The sequence below is a fragment of the Geospiza fortis genome, unplaced genomic scaffold, assembly GCF_000277835.1.
Source record: "Geospiza fortis unplaced genomic scaffold, GeoFor_1.0 scaffold730, whole genome shotgun sequence".
Classification (NCBI taxonomy): Eukaryota; Metazoa; Chordata; class Aves; order Passeriformes; family Thraupidae; genus Geospiza; species Geospiza fortis.
The window spans coordinates 34,969-58,431 of NW_005054458.1; the positions used below are offsets into that span (position 1 = coordinate 34,969).

Genomic DNA, 23,463 nt, shown 5'->3' on the forward strand with positions numbered 1-23,463 from the left:
CCTCTTGGCATGTGCTTCCGCGGCAGCGTGCTTGGAGGGGATGATTTATCCTAAGGGGACTGGGACACGCGTGTCTCCTAAGTGCCGGCTGGTTTGGGAGGGGAAAAACACGTGCTTTTTGTTAAAGGGCAGGAACGCGTTAGTTACTACTTCTCGGTCCTGCCTGCCTTGCTCTTGGCGCGGCTTGGGTGTGAACTGGGGCTGTCACTAGTCATATGCTTCTTCTCTCTATGAAAGCACAAGGGGATGTTTTCTTAGTCTGTGTTATGGGCAAAACATTAATTTGCCTTTTTACAAGTGGCTTTGGAAGCTTAGGAAAGTAAAAAGGAAGCGCATCGTGTGATACTGATTAATAATGAAGATAATTTGGCAGTTTAAATATCTCTGGTTGCTGAAGCTTTGTGGCAACAAAATGAAACAACTGATAACTTGTGAGGTATGTGAGGCCTGTGGCTGCTCTTTACATCCTGAGCTGGAATGGCAGGGGGTGAGAGAGGACTTGCCTGTCACTGACACAGGGAGGGCCCTGGGCTGGAATGGCAGGGGATGAGCGAGGACTTGCCTGTCACTGACACAGGACCCTGGGCTGGAATGGCAGGGGGTGAGCGAGGACTTGCCTGTCACTGACACAGGGAGGGCCCTGGGCTGGAATGGCAGGGGGTGAGTGAGGACTTGCCTGTCGCTGACACAGGGCCCTGGGCTGGAATGGCAGGGGATGAGCGAGGACTTGCCTGTCACTGACACAGGACCCTGGGCTGGAATGGCAGGGGGTGAGTGAGGACTTGCCTGTCGCTGACACAGGGCCCCGACTTGTCACGGGAGTGCTGTCACTGAGAGCTGGGCAGCTGCACGCTCACATCCAGGCAGACCTGATGAGCTGTAGGGATGCTTGTTCCTTGCAAAGAACAGCTGTCCTCTTGGTTACCAATAGTCACTCAAGTGTGGTATCTTCCTCTCACTGACGGGTTTTGTGAGCTACTGTTGTAGAGTCATTTATTTAGGTTAAGCCTGGACAGTGTCCTGAACAAAAACCTGGGGTATCCTAACCACCCAGTTTATTTAAAGTGGGGAAAAAGCACATCCATGTACCTTCAAATTAGATGGGAGCTTTGATTATTCTTGTGGCATAGCATAAAAAGTACTGCTAATGATTGCTGCAATTTTGGTTGTTATAAATCTTAGACAACCTAAGCTGAAATGTTGTGATAGAATCAAATAATTAGGGTGCTGTGGTGCACTGTGGTTATTGGCACTTTTATACTTTTATTTGGGGTGTTAATCTATTAACACATTCTTGTATGTTGTATTTTTTTCCTGTATTGTTTTGCTTTACTTAGCTCATCTTCTTTGCTTTACGTGTAAGTAGTCTAAGATTAAGTTAAAGCTAAGTGCTTCTAAGAATCCTAAACGTTATTCCTGTGAAGATCAGACTGTTAAGTACTGCAAGCTTACACTTCTCTAGGGAGTGACTTCAGGATAGCATTTTATTTTTAAGAATTCTGAACACGGTAACAGTGTGGCTATTCTACATTAAGAACTTCGGGTTTCATGCTTCATTAAATTCAAGTATGAAGTTTCCCATGACTGTTTTTCCATGAGGAACATGTTAACATACAGCTTCTCTGGCATTACTGCCCTTCTTTCTTACTAAGCCAGTGCAGGTTTCTTAAATGAGCAGTGTTGAGTATGGTTAAGCAGCATTCACCTTGTTCAGATGCTTTTGGATGTCTGTATTATCCCAGAAGCAAGGATTATGGACTTTGCCCCCTTTTGAAGGAAGTATATCTTTTATTTCAGGGCTGGTTTACTCCTAGGTACATGGTTATAAGAGACACTGCAAAACCTAAAGAGCTCTGGTCAGAACTGGCACAGTTGGAATTAACATTTTCTGTTAGCCTGTTCACACTCTGAATGTGCTGTACAACAAGAACCTTAGCATGTTTTCTTATGGTAACCTTGGAATTTTGTTCTTTGACCCATTCCTTAACATTTAATGAGCCTGGTTGGAAAGAAGGTAAGTGAGGTGAAAGTGTCTTGCTGCTATGGAGTTCTATCTGAGATATTCCAAGCCAGTTGAGTTCCAGAGCATCCCTCCTAGTTCTAGGGGCACTGTCCATAGCAGGCAATGCCCTCTCCTAGCAGGACCCTTGCTTTAGGCACATAAGGCTTTGTGGGCTTCCTGGCACTTGGGTGAGACAGATTACTGTGCTGTGACTTATCCCTCCAGACACTGAGTACTTCTCTGCTTTGCTCAGCTGCTTCTTGAGGCAGGGATGTCCTTCTAGGTTGGCCTCTTCGGTTGTTATTTAGCTACTGTTCTCTCTGTAAATATTGGAGAGTATCACAGTGCCTTCACAGATTCTCAGGGCTTGCTTTTTGAGCCAGAAATAGACAGTTTTTCCCTGGCTCTACTTGTGGCAGTGAGTGTTAGAGTTTGATACAACTTGACATGGGTGAATTCTTTGACTTAATAATGCCACAGCTTTTGCTGTAATTTCTTCAGAGTCTACTTAGCATGGGACATCCCTTGATTATCAATATTTTCCTCAGATAAGTTAACTTATATTCTGTACTTTCTGATTGTCCCATCTGATTTTGGCAGCATCTATTTCCCCCTAATAATTAGGGTATTTTGTTGGGGAAGGCTTTTGGCCATCAGCATTGGGAGCTGTGTTTTCTCAGATACAGTTGTCTGCTTTAGATTCTGTCATAGGCCATGTCTTGGCTTTGGTGGTGGGAAAGGGTACCATGGACTCTGAAATGATCTTTGTATCCTGCTGTCTCTTAGGATTGACCAGAAATGGTAGGTTCCAGATGGGAGAAGCAAACTCCACAGTATGCCTACTCTATCCAGCCTTCAAATTTTATTTTGGTTACAGTGAATTCTGAAAAGATTGGCCAAAGAGTCAACACATTTGAAGTCTTGCTTGTGTGATTTTTTTTAATGATCTGTCCAGAAGTCTTTTTGCTCTTGGCAGTAGCTACCTGTTGAGTTACTGTAGCAAGGTGTTAATACAAGATCTATTTTTAAAGTTGCTTTAGGAAGATGAATTCCTTTCTAGCAGGATCAGGAATGACTTTCAGTGATTGTAGATTGGTAGCATTTTATGTTTTTTATGCTTCTTCTATGGTTGGAAGACTTTCAGACATGGCCATTTACTGAAGCACACGACTTAGATGATTCATGATTTGATGATCTTCTCAATTTATTTCCAGAATGGATGCTGTTTGTCTGTGTAGCTGGATAGAGGGTGCTCAGATGTAGCTGTCAGCCCTTCTTTTGAACTTTATTAGCTGCTATTAGGACTCATCCTGAGGTAGTGTTTCAAATAAAATTCATGTTGAGGGATACAGTGTTTTCTGCAAAGTTAACTTTTCACGTGCTTTGGGTCAGGCTCTCACCCCTCCCTTCTCTCCTTTGCAGAGAGATCTTGGAGTAGAGCTATTTTTACCAGGTGCTAATCAAAATGGGCAGCAGTGTATTGAAATGGTGTTGTGGTTCCACCTCTCTAGTGAAGTCTCTTTAGGTTCCTGCTTGTGTTTTATTTGTTTTGCTTAAAACAAACCAAAAAGCCGTTTTAATCCTAAACACTTGGCAGGGGCTCCACTTGGATCATCTGATACTATGTTGTCATTGAGCTGTTAAAAAATTACATTTGCTTTCAGTGAATTTCCTCTGCAATATAGTTTCTTGCCTGAGGGACTTGGAAACCTGTCTTCAGACAGTTGAACAAGAGGAAACCAACCTCACACATCCACAGAATTCAACTCTGCATGTTAAACGACATCTTTTTGTGCTTTCAAGCATAGTCATTTCTATGTAAAGATTAATCTTTTCACTCATGTATTTGTGTGCAGTTCACTACATGGATAAATGTCTTCCTGAATTTCAGAATTGGTGCTAATTATTGGCATTTTTCTAGGTAACTTGGGAGATCGGGCATGTCTTAGCTGCACATCCCTGAGGCTGGCAAACAAAATGTGAGTAAATATGAATGTTTTTCTGGACTATCAGTTAGTATACTGTCATAGAATGTAGGTTTAAATCTAGACAAAGTGCTAAAATGTTAGCTCCAGCTTGTGTTAATGACAGGTTAAAGGAAGTTTGAGCGTTACTCGCTTCACCTGGTTGGTTGTGTGTGGAAGAAAGAAAGTGAAATCTTCCCCCTTTTGCCCACTTCCTCCCTGTTTGTTTCACTTTTGATGTGAAAGCTGTAGAATATTAGTGTCTATCTTGGGTAATTCCAGGTGTCATAATGGGATTTGATGAGCTTCTTGCATACTTTCTCCACGGAGTTCCATAGAGTAAACATTCAGTTGCAGCTAGTTGAAATTCACAGTTGACAGATAAAAATGCAGAGCATCTGAGTGGGATCTCTGTTAAACTAAAGAAAGGAGTTTATTGTATGTTGCAGCCTTGGGTGACGGTGTCCTCTTCTGAAAAGAGGTCACAAATCCAGCTGTTGTGTGCCCTTATGGAGCTGAAGGAGTTGAATGTTGGCAGAATCCATTCTCTGTTCCTGATTTGGCTCACAAGGCATACTTGTAGTTAAGAATTTCCGAACACCTTTCCTTGGAATGTTAAAATACCAGTTCTGTTCTGTATTTATAAACTAACTGCTCAGGATACAGGGTCTATTCTTTGATTTCCTGAGTTTTCATTTAACATAAGGATGTGTCCCTAGACACAACCCTCTAACACAAAACAAACCAATTCTTTTTTAGACATGTTAGTTCCATATCACTTGCTGTAGAATTAATGATTATTAATTTTTTAAAATACATAAAACCTTTTCAAATATGTATTTTTAGTATGTTACTGTGTAAGATATCTCTTGGAAAGCTGGAAAGTTATGGTTTTAAACCTGTTAGGTTGGAGCACCTCTCCTGTGAAGACTGAGAAGGTTGGGGTTCTTCAGCATGGAGAAGACAAGGCTCCGGAGAAACCTTACAGCACCTTCCAGTACCTAAAGGGGTTACAAGGGAGCTGGAGAGGGACTTTTGTCAATGGAATGGAGTGACAAGGCAAGGGGGAATAGCTTTAAAATGAAAGAAAGTAGGTTTAGATTAGTTATAAGGAAGAAATTCTTTGCCCTGTGCTGGTGAGGCACTGAAACAGGTTGCCCAGAGAATTTGTGGATGCTCCATCCCTGGAAGTGTTCAAGGCCAGGCCTGGATGGGGCTCTGAGCAACCTGGTATAGTGGAAGGAGTCCCTGCCTGTGGCAGGGGATTTGGAACTGTGTGGTCTTTAGGTCCCTTCCAACCCAAACCATTCTATGATTCTGTGATGAAATGAGCAGCAGAATATTGGGACAGAAAATCTTTTTCTATTGAAAAGGTTTGGGTTGGGGGTTTTTATTTGTTTTGTTTTGGGGTTTTTTTTTGTTTTGTTTTGTTTTTTTTTTCCCCTAACCAAAGCTGCTATTAATATAATGTTGTCACTTAAAATATGAGAAACTAATGCCCACACCCCACGTGACACAGATCGGAATGCACGGGACTCTAGTGATAAGTACTGAGGACAGGTGGGATAGGAATTGTGTGTCTGACATCCTTCTTATGAAAGTGTGTTCAGAGAGGCACATTTCTTGCAATATTTTTATTCCCTGCAGACTCAGAACCAGTTCTGCTGTCAGAGCTTTCTTCCTCTCTGCCATGCAGAAGAGTGTCAATGTATGTAGGTGAAACTTGGCTTGTAGGCCTGGAGCTCTGCTTTTGGGAAATGCCTTGCAGTCAGGGTGGATGGATTTATGCAGGTGTTTTAATCTGGTTTTGAATATGTAGTTATTTTCCTAAAGTAATTAAACTGTAATTCTTACTAGTTAATATCTGTGTAAATGTGAGCCAAGAGACTGTTTTGTGTAACTGTGTATGTTCCAACAGTTGTCTGACCATTGAATGGTCAGATGCTAAAACTTCAGTTTAAACTAGAAAATAGTGTGTCCTTAAAAAGTCATAATTTAGTAATTTTTTTGTACAAAGGTCTATTTGAATAACATTGGGTAGACAGAACCATTAAAGTAAATTAAAGCTCTCTTGAGTGTGTAATAATTAAATTCAAAAAGTGTTTCTGTCTGAAAATTGAATGACTGAGGCTAGCACTTTTAAGTGTATGATAAACCTTTTTTCCTTAAAATGTTACTAAGACCTGTAAAGACACTTGAACCTATTTTCTGTTCATTGGCTGAAGACAAAAACACATTCTGATTTTGCTTTCATGGTTTTTGTTTTTCACTGGCTCCATGAAGAAAACACCTCAGTCAGTTCTGTCCTGTCGATGTCTTACTGCTGGTATTTCAGTTTGAGGGACACTAATGGAACTCATTTATATGAAATATTTTATCTGCTATTTTTTTTTTCCCCATCTTTTATTAAAAGCATGTACAATCCTACTTGTATGTAACAAGTGGTTCTTCTGTGTATATTGGAGTGTTAGTGGTGTTTCAGCAGTGCTTCCCTGCTAACTTCAGTTTACATTTAATTAAAGAAAAGAGGAAAGTTCTGAACAAGGTAGAAGAGTGTTGGTTCTCTCTGTCCCAGCTCAGTCCTGTGATGGAAGTTTTTACAAAAGGTTGTGCTGAATAAGGAAAACTGGATGCATGGAGGTGGTAAGAGAGGAACTCAAATGAAATCGGATTCCTCTGGTATTAATTCTCTGACTCAGCACCTATCCCAAGTATACAATTTATATTTTTTTTTGTCTTGAATGTTTTGCACAAACAGAAGAAGTAATAGAAGGGACTTCATGTTACTTATGAATTTACATTTAGTTTTATGAAATTACAATTAGTTTTCAAGTGTAGCTTTCTAAATGGAAAGCATATGTGGTGGCTGCTCTTAATTTAATTGGAATAAAATAAAATACCTTTTCACAGTCGTATAATGGAAAATTCCCTGTGGGTTAATTCTTTTTTGTCATGAAGTAAAGCCAAATGTTCTTTTCATGTATAGACATTGGTTTTAATAATAAAAAATATTTTTCCCTTAAATATGCAGTAGATATTTCTCAAATTTTGTGTTTTATAAATACATAAATATATATATCTGTGCAAATATATATCTAGAAATAGCTGATGATCTGTTGCTAATTCTTGAATGCTTTTTTCTTTTGAAGGACTGTACACTTTAAATATTGCACTAGTGTCCCTCCTGTTTACGCCTACTCCAGAAAAGCTCACTATTGTTGTTGGACTAAAGGATCTGAGCAGATACACTTCACTCTCACGAGCTCTTCTGGCTCATGGACGCCACTAGCAACCCTGGGTGTTTTAGGTCCCCAGTACCTTCCAGTTAGGTGGTGGCATTCTTCACGTCCTCTTCAAGATGACTCCATAGTTGAAAAGTCACTCAAGTCCTTAAAGGACAAAAACAAGAAGCTGGAAGAAGGAGGTCCTGTATATAGTCCAACAGAAGTGGAAGTTGTAAAGAAATCTCTTGGGCAGAGGATTGTGGATGAACTGAAGCACTATTACCACGGGTTTCGGTTGCTGTGGATTGACACCAAAATAGCTGCGAGGATGCTCTGGAGAATCCTGCACGGGAACACTTTGTCTCGTCGGGAGCGGAGACAGGTACTGAGTAAAGACCACTTTCCTCTGGGTGTCCTCAGTGATTGCTCTGTTTATTAGAACCGAGTTACTGCTTTTTGTTGTCTTCTGTTCCTAGAATTAAAATTCCTCAGTGTGTTTCCTTCCTCTTCACTATGTGGATGCTGAAATTTTTGGGTATTACCCCAAAATTTTTTTCCTATGTTCCCCATTATTGAAGATAAATTTGTTATTTTCTTGTTGGAACAGCAGAGGATTCTTCTGTTTTGTCACATGGGCAGCAACTGGGGTTTGTTCTCAAGTTCCCAGCCATGTGTCATATACAGTCGTTTTCTCTGCTTTTTCACTCCACTTGGAAAAATAGTGGGAAACTGCTAGTAAACATTGCTAGTAAACACTGCTATTAAATGTTAAATCTGTGCCAGTTCAGTTCCCATTTGTTGCTTAATGGGGTTCTTTTGAATGGGATAAAAGCTGCAGGCTGAAATGCATGATTGATGATGTGCTATCTCAGTTAGAATTATATCTGAAATAATTTTAGCCCAGATATATTTCCTTTATTTATGGCATGTTGCTTACATTTATGAAACTAAAAATGCAACTGATTATTTTAAAGAAAAGAGAAATGAAATCTGGAGTGCAAAATGTGATTGCTTTCAAATTTGGATAATGTGTATGAATTTCAATAGTAATTTCAGGTTTTGCATGAAATAGGCATATTTAATTAGAATGGAAAGTTATATGGGTATTTAAAAACATTGGATGTGAGTTCATATATGACAAGACTGCAAAATATTAAGCTGGTATTGTTAATTTCTTTTTTTTTTTGAAAGAATAATTGATATTCAACTTCAGTTCATTGGCAAAATATCAAACATGCTGATTTGACAGTTCTCATTTTACTGTTTTTAAGGACAAGCTGTTTAAGCAGTTTATAGAGATTAAAAATTCAAGTCTGTCTTCCTGCCTTTATTAAAAAAAAAAGCATTTCAGCTGTTGCTGGAAAGATGTTCCAGAAGAAAAGCTGGAGGGCAGAAGGTGTGTGTGCTCTGGGGCAAAGTGCTGAGTGCTGCCTGTGGGCAGTGTGGCTCTCTGCAGTTTGTACACCTGCACACACAATGGGCTGAGTTCACATCTCTGCCCTCAAAACTTCCCGTAAATGGTCAAAAATACAAGTATCTGCTCATTGTTTTTATCATTTCCTGATAAAAGTTGGTCACATTTGAACAATTTGGTGTGTGATTAAAACCCATCACCCATCACATCTTAAATGCAGTATGAAAATTCTTCCTAAATTCACAAGGTTAGACAAGTAGCAAAAATTGTTACATGTATCAGTTTCTGTCTCTGGGTGGGTGTGCTTTCCGATCAGACTCCTCTGCTCCATGGTCTCAGCATCTTCAGGCTCCTCCAGTTCTGCCATCTTCCTTGGCTGCTACAAGAGAGTGCTTGGCAGCTGATCCAGCTGAGACGGGCCTCAGCAATAAATAAAACAGCCTCTGCTGACGTGAGAGGGGATTATGGAGTACCAGAAAGAGTAACTGAGGATAGGGGAAGGTGAGGACTGCAGGACTTCTTGAAGTAGCAGTTCTGGCTTGTGCTGGTTTATTGAGAGCTTTGGGGAACTTGAAAAGCCAAGCGAGACGAATTAATTCATGGTTTAAAACAGAATGGGAAATTCTCCAGGGGGAAGATTGGAACCATTGATTTTTCTGCCTCTTTCATGTTTACTGAGCCATACTTCTGAGAAATTATATGAACAGCAGTAATATTCCATCAATTGATGGATTTATTAATTTGATTACATTTTGATTTTGTTATCTAGTGATGATAGAGCTGTTTTGCTCATGTTTAAGTAGTGCTCTGGCATTTGGCCTTCCTAGATTTGCTTTTTGTGCAAATGTTCACTTTCAGTATTAATTCTCTGTTTAATGAAATGGCCATTTATTTGTTTGCAGATATAAATTAGTATTTACATTGGTGTAGCCTATCTCTGATCTAATAATAACAATGTAAGTATGTGTTTATATGCATGCAAATCCAGTGTAGGAGATGTAGAGAAAATAGTTTTAATAACTACAGTAATATTAGTTTTTCAGTCTAGGTTTTTTGTTTTCTGTATTTGGAGGAAGTGGACATTGTGTCTCTGGAGTTGAGGGCATGGTAGGTTCAGAACCCAGGGTCACTGAAAAGCAAACCAGGCTGCAGCTGAAAAAACCCTTTTAGGGTTTTTTTAAACCTTAGTTCAAGTTTGTTTCAACACAGCTCATTTTTTTTATCAGTTCGACCTTAAATTCTAGTATACTGACTGATTTAAAGAAGTCTAAACATTTTGGTGCTGGATTACCTCCTGAACTTTAAAAAATATAAAGTAAAAGTTGATGTATATACTGCTTTAAAAGTATTAAGCGGCACATGAGCTGATGGTCCTAGAGAAATCTTATCTTCATGCAGACTGACAAATGAGTTATTTCTGCCTGCCCTTTCCTTCCTCTTTGGAGGCAATAATGGAAATATATCCAAGTAATCTAACGACATGAACATGCAATTGCAGCATGGCTAATGCAAAGGGACCTATTGCTTATGTAAACTAAAAGTCAATTCCAAAATTCTGCTTGTACAATTGCTGGCAGGGTTTGGATTCAGCAGGGTCACAGATCTACACTTAGGAGAAAAGGCAGAAGTAAAAAGGAAGAAGTAAGACATGGTACTGACTTTAAAAAAACCTAACTGCTGGCTCCTGCAGCAGGGTGGTTCAGGGTGTGGCAGTGAGGTGGCAAACCCAAGGGAGTTTGTGGCAAGTCTGCCAGCTTTACAAACTCTTCCCTGCAGAGGAGGGAAGAGTGGAACACCCAGCTGTAGGAGCAGATACAGGGGAGTCACAAGGTTCTGGTGCTGTGCTGCCAAATCCTGTGTGTGTAATCGTACACCATTGTATTAGGTTCCTGCAGAAAGCTGTTTTCCTGGAGTTAGCCGAGGGTGCAGTGCCATGATTTGTGCAAGCTGATCCAGGGCAGTGCTGCTGTGAAAACCTCGGTGCTTAAATCAAGTTTTCCTGCCCCACCCCCACTTGGTTTGTACTGATCCTTTTTCCCCTGTCTGTCTATGTATTTATGGGTCAGTTTTAGCTGGATCAGTGCTATGACTGCCAGTGCACCTTCATGGCTCCTTATACCTCGTCTCAGGTTAGCATTAAGTTGCCTTAATCCGGTGGTAAAACTGTTTCCTTGGATATGGATCTTGTAAAAATACTTGCACGCACTGTCTGAGAATAGAGACTGGGGAAAAATAGGAATTCTGTACACTATAGAAATTTTTCAGGGTTTTTTTTAGGGAAAATCTACTTTTCTTCTGAGTTTTAAAATTTTCTTCCAAACTTTCTTACTTTTTTTTGTTTTTTAACTCCATGGTAGTCATTTGCCTTCCATTGTTGGAATGAATGGAAAAATCCTTGAGCCTCAAAACAATGGACCAAAGCATCCCTTCTGGGAAACTGAATTTTTTTATGTACAAAGAAAAATGCCAGACTTTGAATCTGTAGAGCATGTGCCTTCCACATAGAGTAGTGCTTAAGATTTTGGCTGGTTTTATGGTAAGAAAATTCTGAATGGAGTTTTACAGGTTTTGTATTCTAGCAAATCAGTCCTGAGGACATGGAGGTCTGTGCTGGTTGTTACTGCTGTTCCCCTTGATTGCCATGAACTGTGGTGAGGGGCTGGAGTGGGCAGCATGGGTTTACTGTTGTAATTGCATTTATCCTGCCAGTTTTTGCCACTCAGAGCTGTGTTTATCAAGTCTTGATGTGGAATGACAGTGCTGTGGCAGTGGAGTACCAGAGTGTAGCTCTGATTTAGGAGCTGATGGGATTCCCAACAACCAGGTTTTTCTTTTGTAAAAGGAAGTAGAGTCAAGCAAGATCTTCACTCCCCAGTATAAACTGAGTTATGAAGCTTTCAACAATTACTGAAAGATTTAATAATAGACTGTACAGCCTGGTATATATATTTGTGAGTCTACAGAAAGCACAAGGACAGTATTTATTTCATGCAGTTCAAGATTCAGTAGCAAACACCACCTGCTTCAGAGGATTACTGCTCTGGAAATGCAGTGATTTAAAAAAAAATCTACCAAGCTGGGCTCATTACCCTGGATTTAAATGTACATTACAATTGTTATAAGGCAGAGGGGGAGGGATCTTTCATTTTACTCTTGATTACTTATTCCATAGTAGCTCATGCATGTAAGAAGTGGTGGAGCACAAATAAAGATGCATAAAAGAAGTTAAGCAGCTTTAATGACAACAAATGACCACCTCCTGTTTTCAGGTGCTTTTAAGAGGTTTAAATGAGATACTTGTTCAATAATCCTATTGAGACACAGTGAGGCTTTTGAAATACTTTCTATAGTGTTGAAAACTGGTGAAACTCCAGCACTCTCTAGTATGTAGCAACTTGAAAAAAACCACTAAAAACTGACTTTGTCACATCCTTTTTTGGTGTTATTTTAAAATTTCTTCATAGCGAATATATGTATGTGGGCCTAAGTGACAATTAGATGACCAAATCAAGTATTTTTAAAATAAGTATTTAAATATTAGCTTATCAATATTTTTTTTCTCTTCCAGTTTCTTCGAATATGTGCTGATCTTTTTCGCCTGGTCCCTTTCTTGGTTTTTCTTGTTGTCCCATTTATGGAATTTTTACTTCCAGTAGCTCTTAAGTTGTTCCCTAATATGCTTCCCTCTACATTTGAGACAAAGTCTAAAAAGGTAAGCAGGTCTGAATTTATAATCCAGGGATATTTAAAAAAAAATTAGAAATTTCTTGGTAAAAAAATTAGAAAAAGTCTAAAAACGTTGGGTTTTTTTCAGTATTGGAGTAATGCCTTTATCTTCCTTATTTTGAAGATTTCACTTTTGAACATATAATAATGAACCAGTCCCATCCTGGTTTTGATATGTGCAGATGCTAAGCTGTCAGGGTTGAAAGCCTCTCTTGTCTTTTCTACTATCCTCATTTCCATTTTCTATGACTCCTACAAAGGAGAACTAAAGCTATTTTGTTTTTCTGGTTGTATTAAATTAGACATTGTAACATTTGTAGTATTAAGTCTTGATACAAGTTTTTCCATATGTATTCTTAAAATTTAAAGTAGCTTCTTACGCTTTATTTCTACTAGTTATGTTTTCTCAGAATTGTTAGAGGTTTGTAAAAACCCACTGAAAGAGCCCCACAAATTTTTGCTTTCAGAGCACACAGTGAGCTCTTCAGCTTGTTCAGTGTGATTTGGGGATCTTTGGGAAGAGTGAAAGCCCCTTTGGAATGTGTGTGTTATAGCAGAAGTTCAGAATTACTCCACTTCACTTCTGTCCCCAGATGAGTTATGTTTAGTCCATGTATTTCTGGCAGGAACTTTTAACAACAAATATTTTTTTAACAGGAGGAAAGATTGAAGAAAGAATTGAGAGTAAAGCTTGAATTGGCTAAATTTCTTCAAGACACCATTGAGGAGATGGCCTTAAAAAATAAAGCAGCCAAGGGAAATGTTACAAAAGATTTTTCAACATTCTTTCAAAAGGTAAAAAATTTGGAAAATATGTTCTCTCTTCCTACAAAAAAAAAAAAACCAAGCCTATGGTAATCATCATATACCTTTATATTTTGGACTTGAAGAAACAGCATGTAGTAGTTGTTTTTTTTAGGATAAATTTCTTTTTTTGTCAGTGTGATGAAGTTTTCCTATTATTAACTTTGGTGTTCTAGCTGGTGCTTTTACTCTCTAATTCTAGAAGCACTATATTTCTGCTCATTTGTTTCTTGTTCACTTATTTGTTAATAGGTTAACTCTAACGTGAAACATTGGTGTTCTCAGTGGTTACTCATATGGGTTTTGACCTCTTTTTTTTTTTAACATGCGGTATGAAAACTGGGAGAGGACTTCATTCCTAATTAACTGATTGAAACTTAATGGGGGAAAAGTAAATTTTTTGGTCCAATTTAATTCTGCTTGTAAAAACTTGTTTTTAAGTGCACAGTTGCTATACTGGCTAGAATGTGGTATAATCTGAGGTTTAGCTAGAAGGTAGTTGCTGTGCAAAATTTTCCTATTTAAGTTCAGTTGCTGACAGAGAGTCTTAAGTGTCAGACATCTGCCTCCTGCATTAATGGCCTTTAGGTTTCACAGTATTTCCTTTCACCAGACTGTAGGTGAGAATAAGGTACTCCCTGGAGAGATGAAAAATGCCTTCTTTAGTCTTCTCAGGACAGTCCTTAGCTCTGATTTCTCTTAATTGTGGGACTGTTGAATAAGAGGTGGAGCCAGCAGCATCACCAAGTGCTTTGTTGAAAGAAAGGCAGGGGTCCCCTCCTTTGAAGAGAGTGTGTATTTGCACAGAAAAAGGCACATGAGCCCAGGGGTTTCAGACATGAACTTGAAGTGTGGAGTGATAAGATGATGTTGATCGTGCCACATAGATCACCTCACATAATCATAGTGGCAAATTTTGCCAGTCAGTAACTTCTTGCAAAGTCCCTGTGCAGCCTCTCTGCAGTCATCTGTTTCTGTTCTTTTGAATCTGCAGAACATTGTAAGTGGTTAGTTACAGCAGTTAGTGGCTGAGGCACTGCCCCTGCAGGCTCTGGGAACTTGCCCACTCATGCTTCATGTTCAGAACATTTCATTTTCTTCTGGAAGAGCTGCTACTGAGAATTTACATTTAGCCGTTAATTTTCATGGAAATAAATGATGTTTCACTCCACATTTGCTGGAGGAAGTCCCAAGTTCCTCTGATGACTAAAAAAGAAGTTTCAAGCCCTGCATTTCGTGTGTGTGGGTGTGCTTTTTAGAGCTTTATATTTCTCATTTGTGCCACAGAGACAAACTTCATTGATCTCATTTCACAGTACCGGATAATAAATGTCAGAGCAAGAAGCAGCTTCAATGTTTCTTTCCTACTTTTGCTATTCTTTAACAGTGGCTTCTGTGGTGAAGTATTTGATACTGCAAGAGCCATTGATTGCAGACTTAATGTATCTGCTGCATAATTCCAGAATTTGTCTCTGTTGCTTTGTAGCTAATGATGTACTAGAAAGCTTCAGTTTGTACTTTCAAGAAACACATGCTTGGCTCTGTCAAAATCTTTAAACATCTTTAAACAAGGGAGAAAATACTTCCTGTGTTTTTGAAGTGCCATTTTTGGCTCCTGTGGTGAATGCACTGGCAAAGTGGAACAACAAGGCCTTTGAACTTTCTTTCTTCAAGATGGTTTCTTTGTACAAAAGTATCCTGGAGGTTAATGGGCTCAAGGCCATCTCACCTCCTGATTTTTACCTTTTTCTGTACTCAGTAGCTGTTCACTGAAATATTTGAGTTTGCAGGTAAAACAGGTAGGCATGATAAGTCAGGCAGTACAGGTAATGTTACGTTTTCAAACTGTACTTGATATCACCTAGTTTTATGTTTTCTTTACAAGAGTTAAAAAAAGTAGAAGTATTGGGAAAAGTTATTTTTTTTATATCTGTGATTAGACTGAAGATGTTAAGACTGGGAGTACGTAATTGTAAGTTCTGTAGATCTTTGATGTGGTGATGTCACTAATAAGCTTTTGGTGGCATACTTAGAAAAATCAACATCTGTACAGGTGATAATGCTTTACTGTGACCTGATGAGACCAGGGAATTTTTCTCCTACTTCTTTGAGCTGTTATTTCAGCATCCAATAATTGGGTTTAATGATTGGGAATTCTTTGTTAACACATCACTGAAGATGTGTTAACTTTGCATTTGTATAAGCAGTTACCTAGAACCTGCCATCACAAAGGATGCAGAGTCCTTTCCCAAACATTGCTTTATACTTTGGAATAACTTGAAGTGCAAAAACATTTGCACCGAGGTGCTGCAGAACATCTAGGAATTGAAAGCCAGAGTATTGTAACAAATGAAGAGAAGTAGGTAATGAAGTGTCTGAATCTGTGTTTCATGGGGACACAAGTGTTGCAAAATTTTTGCCGTTGGCTGAACGTCTTACTTTATCTTCCCATCTTTATCTTACTTGTTTCTGTGTTTAGTAAATATGGTACCAGAACAAATATTTGCCTGTGTGACTCCTGCAGCAACTATTTAGTAACTCAGAGGTGTATATATATATTTTGAGGTATCTCATGGCAGTGCAATTCAGCTAGACCTGCTCCTTAGTGTACAGGTGCATCTAATTTTTGTTTTGTTAGTTTTATCCTAAGTCCATTATGCAGTGTTGTTGGAAACTGTCAGCACTATCAATTCTTTTGCCTATATAAGTAAGTTGTTTGTTTTTTTAAGTACTTCTTTCATTCCTTCCTTATGTGCTATTTCTTATCCCAAAACTGTTGCAAAGTGCTTGGCAAACGAGGAGAGTGTTCTTATTCAAAATAATGCCCAACTATAACATCTGCTTTGAAAAGCTTAGTGTGTGTTTGTTTTTTTCTCACAGATCAGGGAAACTGGTGAAAGACCCAGTAATGAGGAGATCTTAAGGTTCTCTAAACTGTTTGAAGATGAGTTGACGCTGGACAATCTGACCAGGCCTCAGCTGGTGGCACTTTGTAAATTGTTGGAACTTCAGTCAATTGGGACAAATAACTTTCTCCGCTTCCAGCTGACAATGAGGTTGAGAAGCATAAAAGCAGATGACAAGGTGAGTCATTCTGAATAGGCACTGTGTAATAATTTTGACACATAACAGTAATGGGTGTGTGTGGATATATGTATGTTTGTTTTTCTAGGCATTTTCCTTTTTTGTTCTAATTGTCTTTTTTGAGAACTTTGAACAAAAAGGCTTGAAGAGCTTAAAATCAGGAGCGTCCTTATTTGTTAAGAAAAAACTGATATTTTTTAATCTACCATTAGTTGAAATGAAAATAATTATATCACAAAGAAAAACATTTTTATGAAACTATAATTTGTAAGGGAGCTGGTAGAAGTATCAGCTTAGGGGTTGGCTGTGCATGCTGGAGCAGTGGGAGCAGCTGAGGCTGTTTTGTGTTAGCACAGCAGCCCCTAGTGGCTGTTGTAACACGTGGCTGTGCAGTGCTGGTGGTGCCTCTGTTGTGAGCTCTAACACGGTCAGATTTCCTTTCCATTGTGCAGATGATTGCTGAAGAAGGAGTTGATAGCCTGACTGTTAAAGAACTGCAGGCAGCTTGTCGTGCCCGAGGGATGAGAGCTCTTGGTGTGACAGAGGAGCGTCTCAAGGAACAGCTCAAACAGGTATGGTTTTGCAAGACTCAGTACACAGACCTAATTCCAATTATTAGCTCCGATGCTCTGGTTTTTGTCTTGACTCTGAGCAGTCATTTTGATTCTGTTCTCATTAAAGGCTTGGTTAAAACAGTCTTTCTTCTTAATAAGCTTTTGTCACATGTACTTTGTAAGTGTCTGGTAGCTGTGGGTTGCTGCCTTTTGACCATGATGTTTTGATGATGCAGATAGATACTTCAAATTTAACATATCTGAAATATGCTTGCAATTTTGAAAGTTTGTCTTGTCAGTTATTATCTTGCTCAAAGGAATTTTTCACCTAGTAGATCAGTTGTCTCTTGGTGTTGCCTGGTTTAGAGGAAGGTCTGTTGGAACATGTCTAGAGGAGGCCACTAAGTTGATTACAAGGGCCTGGAGCACCTCTGTTATGAAGATGGGCTGAGGGAGTTGGGGTTGTTCAGCCTCAAGAAGAAAGAGCTCCAGGGACACCTTAGAGAACCTTCAGTACCTAAAGGGGGCTTACAGGAAAGCTGGAGAGGGACTTTTCACTAGGACAGTACTGATAGGACAAGGGGGAATGGCCTTAAGCTGAAGGAGGGCAGGTTTAGATTTGATATGCAGAAGAAATTCTTTTCTGTGAGGGTGGTGAGACACTGGCACAGGTTGCCCAGAGATGTGGACTCCCCATCCCTGGAGGTGTTGAAGGCCAGGTTGAATGGAGCTCTGAGGAACAGTTTAGTGGAAGGTGGAACTAGATGGACGATCTTTAGCCCAACCCAAATGGTTCTGTGATTTTAAGATGCATGTGAAACAAACCACTTGTTCCAATATTCATTCAATACTTCTTTAAATGCTTCTTCAAACAAAATACATCTTCCTATATTTAATTGAAATGGCTCTAATGCTTAGCTGGGAGTAAGAATCCTGTGTTAGGATATTGACTGATAAGTAGTGGTAAAAAAAATGTATTTACTTTAACTTGATTTTATTTGTAAAAAAAGAATAAAACATCCTGAAATTAAAGACTTGTTTTTTGTATTGCACTTACAGTGGTTAGATCTGCACCTGAACCAGGAAATTCCTACTTCATTGCTTATTTTATCCAGAGCCATGTATCTTCCAGATACCCTTTCTCCAGCTGATCAGCTCAAAACAACCCTTCAGACACTACCAGACAGTGCAGTAAGTATTGATGGACATAGTGTGTAACTAACTTTCAGTGTCATGACTGAAAATCCACCCAGACAAGTAGATGTTCTTCTCAGTTCCTTGCTTTTCCTTGAAAAACTAAATCATAGCTAGGTTTATTTGTGTGACCTTCAAAGGCAGAAGTTGTGTTGTATGTGGAGAGATATGAGGATAAAGCAAACACAGAGCAATATTGGATTACATGACAGCAGACAGTAATAGCATAAGAAGATTTAGAATACACCTTTCACGTACAAAAAAACAGTGCTTCAGGCCACAGAAAGACATTAATACCTAAAAATACATAAGGTTATGCTGAGAGAGAAATTATCAGAGCAGATTTTTGGTAGTCTTGAGAGAAAGAGAATGAAGAACATGTAGAACATGTATGATTTCAGGGTGAAAAGTTCATGTTTCCACCAAAACCGAAAACTTTCTCAAGACAGAGAGTCATCTTTTTCTGAGAAATGCAAAAATTGGGTAACACCTGGGGGCTTTGACTTTATTCATTAGCATACCTGTACTACCCATCTCAATCAGGATATCTAAACCTGCATTATGCAGCCATACATGTATATATATACACACTTCTATTAGCTACTTCTGTTATTTTTAGGCCAAAGAGGCTCAAGTGAAAGTGGCAGAAGTTGAAGGTGAAAAAATAGATAACAAAGTACGACTGGAAGCAACACTTCAGGAAGAAGAAGCCATCAGAAAAGAAAATGAAGAAAAGAAAATGTCTGAAGCTGCAGAGAAAGCCAAAGAAACGCTTGAGGCTGCAGCCATGGTAAGTTCTGCTCACAACTGCTGAGGAGTAAATGTCAAGTGGTGTGAACACTAGCATGTTATGAGTTACTGCCTCTGTTCTGGGTATTGTCTGCAAAAAACTGGACTTTAAATGCACGTATGGAAGATATGAGAGAATATTTAAACTGACTGCAACACAAAAGTTTACTATAAAATGTTGGCTCAGTCTTACTTTGATTTCTCTTCCTTCTTAATTAAAGCAGAAAGAGAAGACTTCTTTTTCTGTAGTAAAGGTAGTGGTTTTGTTTGTTTGTTTGTTTTAAATTTTCTGCACCCCACATTTTAAATGTTCTTATCTTTGGCACTTTCTGTTTGTCATTAACCTGATAATGTTGCTGTATAATATTTGGCTATAAAAGCTGCTGGCCTGCTTTATTAGTGAATTGAGCCTCAGGAGCTCACAGGAGTAGTTCTTGAAATACAAGTGGGTATGTTAATGTGAAACCACTTTATATGTTGCAGTTTTTTAACCTCTTCTCATAAAAATGTGTGTTTCCACTTTGGCAACTATTTCTATTTTGACAAGTCATTCTTTACTGAAGCTAATACAGCTAATGTTTTGGGTTTTTTAAATGCAACCTAATGAGGTGTTTTAAATTTAGAAAGCGGTGGAACCAGCAGCAGATCTTGAAGCAACTGCTCTGCAAGCTAAAAAAAGCCAGGTGGTGATGGATGCTGAACCAGAACTGGCACGGGCAGGTGCAGCAGTGCACTCAGAGGCACTGATAGATACAGCACCAGTGCTGGAAGGCATTAAGGTAATCTGAATAACCACACATTTTCATACTTTTAAATGTAAAGATTCAGAGCATTCATGTGAGGACTGTGATAAATTGCTCGTCTGCCCTTCACTTTTAACCCTCTCATCACATTTTATCAGCTAAAAACAACTACTTAGTGGATTGAAAATTCACCAATGCAGATGCTGAAGTCAGAGCAAAACATCTCAGAGCATCTCCTTTATCTCTCTGCATTATTGAAATTAATATACCTGTTTTGGGAGGGCATTTGCACTATCTGTAGATGGAATGGGCCCATGCATATTTTATTATGAGCTTTTCAAGAGACAGGTGTACTTACTATGGATGTTCATCCTCATTCTCACAATTGTTATTGAAGATAACTTTTCTACAGCTCAACTTTCCAAACTTTACTTTTTTTTGGGTGTAATTTATCTTTTCCCATACATGGTGAATTGTTTCTCAGTTGTTTTAATTGCTTAGCCCAAGAATGAAGTTAAACATTCTTAAATGAGATGATCAGGTATGGAATTTCAGAAACTCACATAATCAATTGCATTAGCTGAACTTAATACTGGTGCACTTCAAAAAACAGTACTATAGCAAATTAACTGCCTTACCATTTAAAATCTTTGCATTAGCCTCAAAATGTGATAGTAGTGATTCCAAACATGTAAAAAGAATCTTGTGTTTTCTCTTTTCTGCTAGAAGACTGAAAATCTTGCAGGGAGATCACAAATGTGCCTTTCACTAATTTCTCTATGTTTTCTGTTACAGGGTGAGGAAATCACCAAGGAGGAGATTGATGTGCTCAGTGATGCTTGCACCAAGCTACAGGAACAGAAAAAATCACTAACAAAGGAAAAGGAGGAGCTTGAGGAATTGAAGGATGATATCCAGGAATATAATGAGGTGAAGAATTGGGCATGAAAGTTCTTTTTGTGTTCATGTTTAGTTTTAGCAGAAGTGATCCAAATTTAAAGATTATCTTTCTTGGTTCTTTGTTAGTCTGAAGTTGGAAGCTGAGTGAATGAACTTTGTGTGTGACAATGCAGAGCCTCATTTGTGTAACATGTTCAAAGCCTAATTGTTATCACTAGAGTACTTCCCAGCAGATGAGATTCATGCTCCTGCTCTTGTTCCCATGGGACTGGGGTAACAGGAGCTGCCTGACTGCTGCATGCTGCAGTTCTTTCTTAGCAAGTGGAGATGTCAGTATTACAGAAATTTCCAAGATAAGTAAAATGAACCTTATCCAGTCTTATGAAAGGTGTGGAAAATGACATTTAAGGGGTGCATAGAAAAGGCAGCAGTGTTAAAATTTATTGTTCTAATTCCATCTGGCTTTGTATGTCTCTGGACTTGTATTTCATCTACAGATGGCTCCTGTCTTGAAATGCTGGTTGAAGTCAGTAGTGTTTGCTGTTGCAAATTCACACCAGCAAAAGCTTTTGTCTCTTTTGACCATTTCTTCTAGGACTTGCAAGAGATAAAGGAGCTTTCTAAAACTGGTGAGGAAGAGGCAGTGGAAGAGTCAAAGGCAAGCAAGAGACTGACAAAGAGAGTGAACCGAATGATTGGTCAGATAGACAAAATTATTGTAGAGTTAGAAACAAGTCAAAAGACAGCAGATGCAAAGCTGGATGGTGAGGATACTTCTGCTGGGTAAGTGATCTGGGAGCACTGGATGTGTCTCTGGCTGTTCACCTTCACTCTTGCTTTCATCTGATGTGTGGTTAGAAAAGAATTGGTGAATAACTTGTTTAGAATATTAAGATATTTGATTTTTAAAAAATCAAATTAACAAAATTGTGCTGCAGATTTTCTCTCTTCTAAGGCTAAATATGGTTGAGCTGATGAAGGAAAAAAGGATGTATAATTCCCCAGATCCTGAGGGTGTTCTGAAAGTCCGAGTGTTGATTAGAATTTTACCATCTTGCCCATGCCTCTGGCACTAACAGGATTGCAGGTGAAATCATCCCCTTAGTCATGCTCCTCACAGAGTAATTTTACCCTGTGCCATTGACTGAAAAGGTGCACAACAGTGTGTGAGCATATTTGTTGTTATTTAGTAACAAATGTGTTAGTGAGGAAAAAAAATTGCAAGGGTCTAGGGTGTCTTGAGACAAGTGGGGAAATGCATCTAATGGAAGGGAGGAGATCATTTTACACATTCCCTTTCCAAAAGATTTACTTCATTTCAATTTTTTTAACACAGAGATTTTCAATTAAAGATCTTTCTTGATAGTTTCATTACAGAATTCATTTATCAACACTTATCCAGGTCTTAATATTATTGGAGATGATCAGGCAATCCTATGTTAAATGGTCATACACTGCTTGTTACACACTCTGAAATACCTGGAAACTGTGACACAAACTCTCATGGTTTGTGATCATGAATGCTGTATTAATCTGGTTTATGCTTGCACCACTTTGTGTGATTCATTAAGAGAGTATGGCAGCTCCCAAAGAGCATAACTAAACAGAAATAGGGATTCTGCTTTTGTTGCTTCTGAGCTCTGTGTTTTCCAGTCCCCAGGGCAAACGGTCATTTGTTGCAGATTTTGTGTAATAAGGCAGCCATATGAATGGTACTACAGAGAAACTGTTGATCAAAACCATCTGAATTTGTAAACTAACAGTACAATGCAGAATCTGCTTGTACTGAATGTAATTATACTTTGTAATGGCTGGTTTTCTGGATAATTTTGTAGGTGATTGTGGCTGATTGAAAATTACTAGTTTAAATATTGCTTAGTTGTCAAAGGCTTGTCTCTTAACCTTCAGGATGGTGCAGTCCTTATCAAGCCATGTCCAGGCCATTTAGCAACAGCATGAGAAATGTTCCTTGCATAAAAGTCTGTCTGTGCCCAGAAGAACTGAGACTACACTGATAAAGCCTTTCTGTTTAGTATTTATTGGCTTCACTGTCTCCTGCATTTCAGCTGGGTCTGTGCTGGAAGATGTTCCTTCAAACTAGCAAAATACATGCAGAAATCATGAGATCAGTGAGCAGAGAGTAACATCTGAAACCTGCTAGTCCTTCCTTCCCCAGAGTCTGGTCTTTGACAGGAGCAAGTGAAGCTGATTGAACAAAACAGCTCGATTGCTCAAGTGATTAGTTCTCAGCTTTTGTTTTCCTGTGACTCATTGATTTTCTGTCAGCCAGCCTCTATATGTAAAAGGATGCCAGAAACATGGCACTATATCTTTGGTCAATAGGGAATGAAGGGACAAAGGGCATTAGATACACAGTCTGGGAAGAACAGAAAACTTTATTTCATATGCTTCTGGGTACTTATATTTGTTCAGTAAAAGTGTGGAAACTAAAAACATGAGATTCGATGGTAAGATAAAAATCTACTTTCTGATCAGTAACTCCTTTTTGGTTTTTTTGCATTCTGTTCAGGATTATAAATAAATAATTAATAATTTTACAAGCATCCTGCAGTGTAGTAGCTTCCAGTATTGCTTTTTGTCAACCTTATTCCTTTGTAGTAACTGCTTGTCACGTAGAGTTTGTGATTTCTCTTCAGGAAGAATCTCATCAGCATTACTGAGCTAATTAATGCAATGAAACAAATTCAGAAGATTCCAGAGGAGAAGCTAACAAGGATTGCAGAGGCATTAGATGAAAACAAGGATGGCCAAATTGATATAGATAATGTTGTTAAGGTAAGTTTGCGGACTTCATAAGGAAAATAAGGCTAACCATCCTTCAAACATTGCACCTGTTTGGGCATAAATTCATAGTGCAGTCTTTTGCAAGGGTCTTTACTTGATGCCAGTGAGGTTTTTGGCATGTATTGTAAATAGATCTTATATAACAGCATCTTGAGAATATATATGGCTGGTTTTTTTGGTGGGGGGAAATCCATGTCCTTTTCCACATAACCTTAAAAGCTGTAGGTTTTTCTGTATGTCTCTGTCAAGTTCAAAATATG

At 38.8% G+C, this 23,463-nt stretch overlaps 1 protein-coding gene across 1 annotated transcript in view; it reads left to right on the plus strand.

Annotated features, from left to right (window-relative positions):
- Nucleotides 1–23,463, plus strand: part of LETM1 (leucine zipper and EF-hand containing transmembrane protein 1) — a 52,870-nt gene that overhangs the window by 24,421 nt on the left and 4,986 nt on the right. Inside the window, exons 2-13 of the mRNA XM_031062712.1 lie at nucleotides 3,924–3,981; nucleotides 7,116–7,572; nucleotides 12,173–12,316; nucleotides 12,988–13,125; nucleotides 16,015–16,218; nucleotides 16,671–16,790; nucleotides 17,832–17,963; nucleotides 18,586–18,756; nucleotides 19,379–19,534; nucleotides 20,294–20,428; nucleotides 20,994–21,181; nucleotides 23,056–23,194. Of these exons, the coding sequence (XP_030918572.1) occupies nucleotides 3,980–3,981; nucleotides 7,116–7,572; nucleotides 12,173–12,316; nucleotides 12,988–13,125; nucleotides 16,015–16,218; nucleotides 16,671–16,790; nucleotides 17,832–17,963; nucleotides 18,586–18,756; nucleotides 19,379–19,534; nucleotides 20,294–20,428; nucleotides 20,994–21,181; nucleotides 23,056–23,194 (1,986 nt within the window). The 5' untranslated portion in view covers nucleotides 3,924–3,979. The remainder of the gene's footprint in view (nucleotides 1–3,923; nucleotides 3,982–7,115; nucleotides 7,573–12,172; nucleotides 12,317–12,987; nucleotides 13,126–16,014; nucleotides 16,219–16,670; nucleotides 16,791–17,831; nucleotides 17,964–18,585; nucleotides 18,757–19,378; nucleotides 19,535–20,293; nucleotides 20,429–20,993; nucleotides 21,182–23,055; nucleotides 23,195–23,463) is intronic.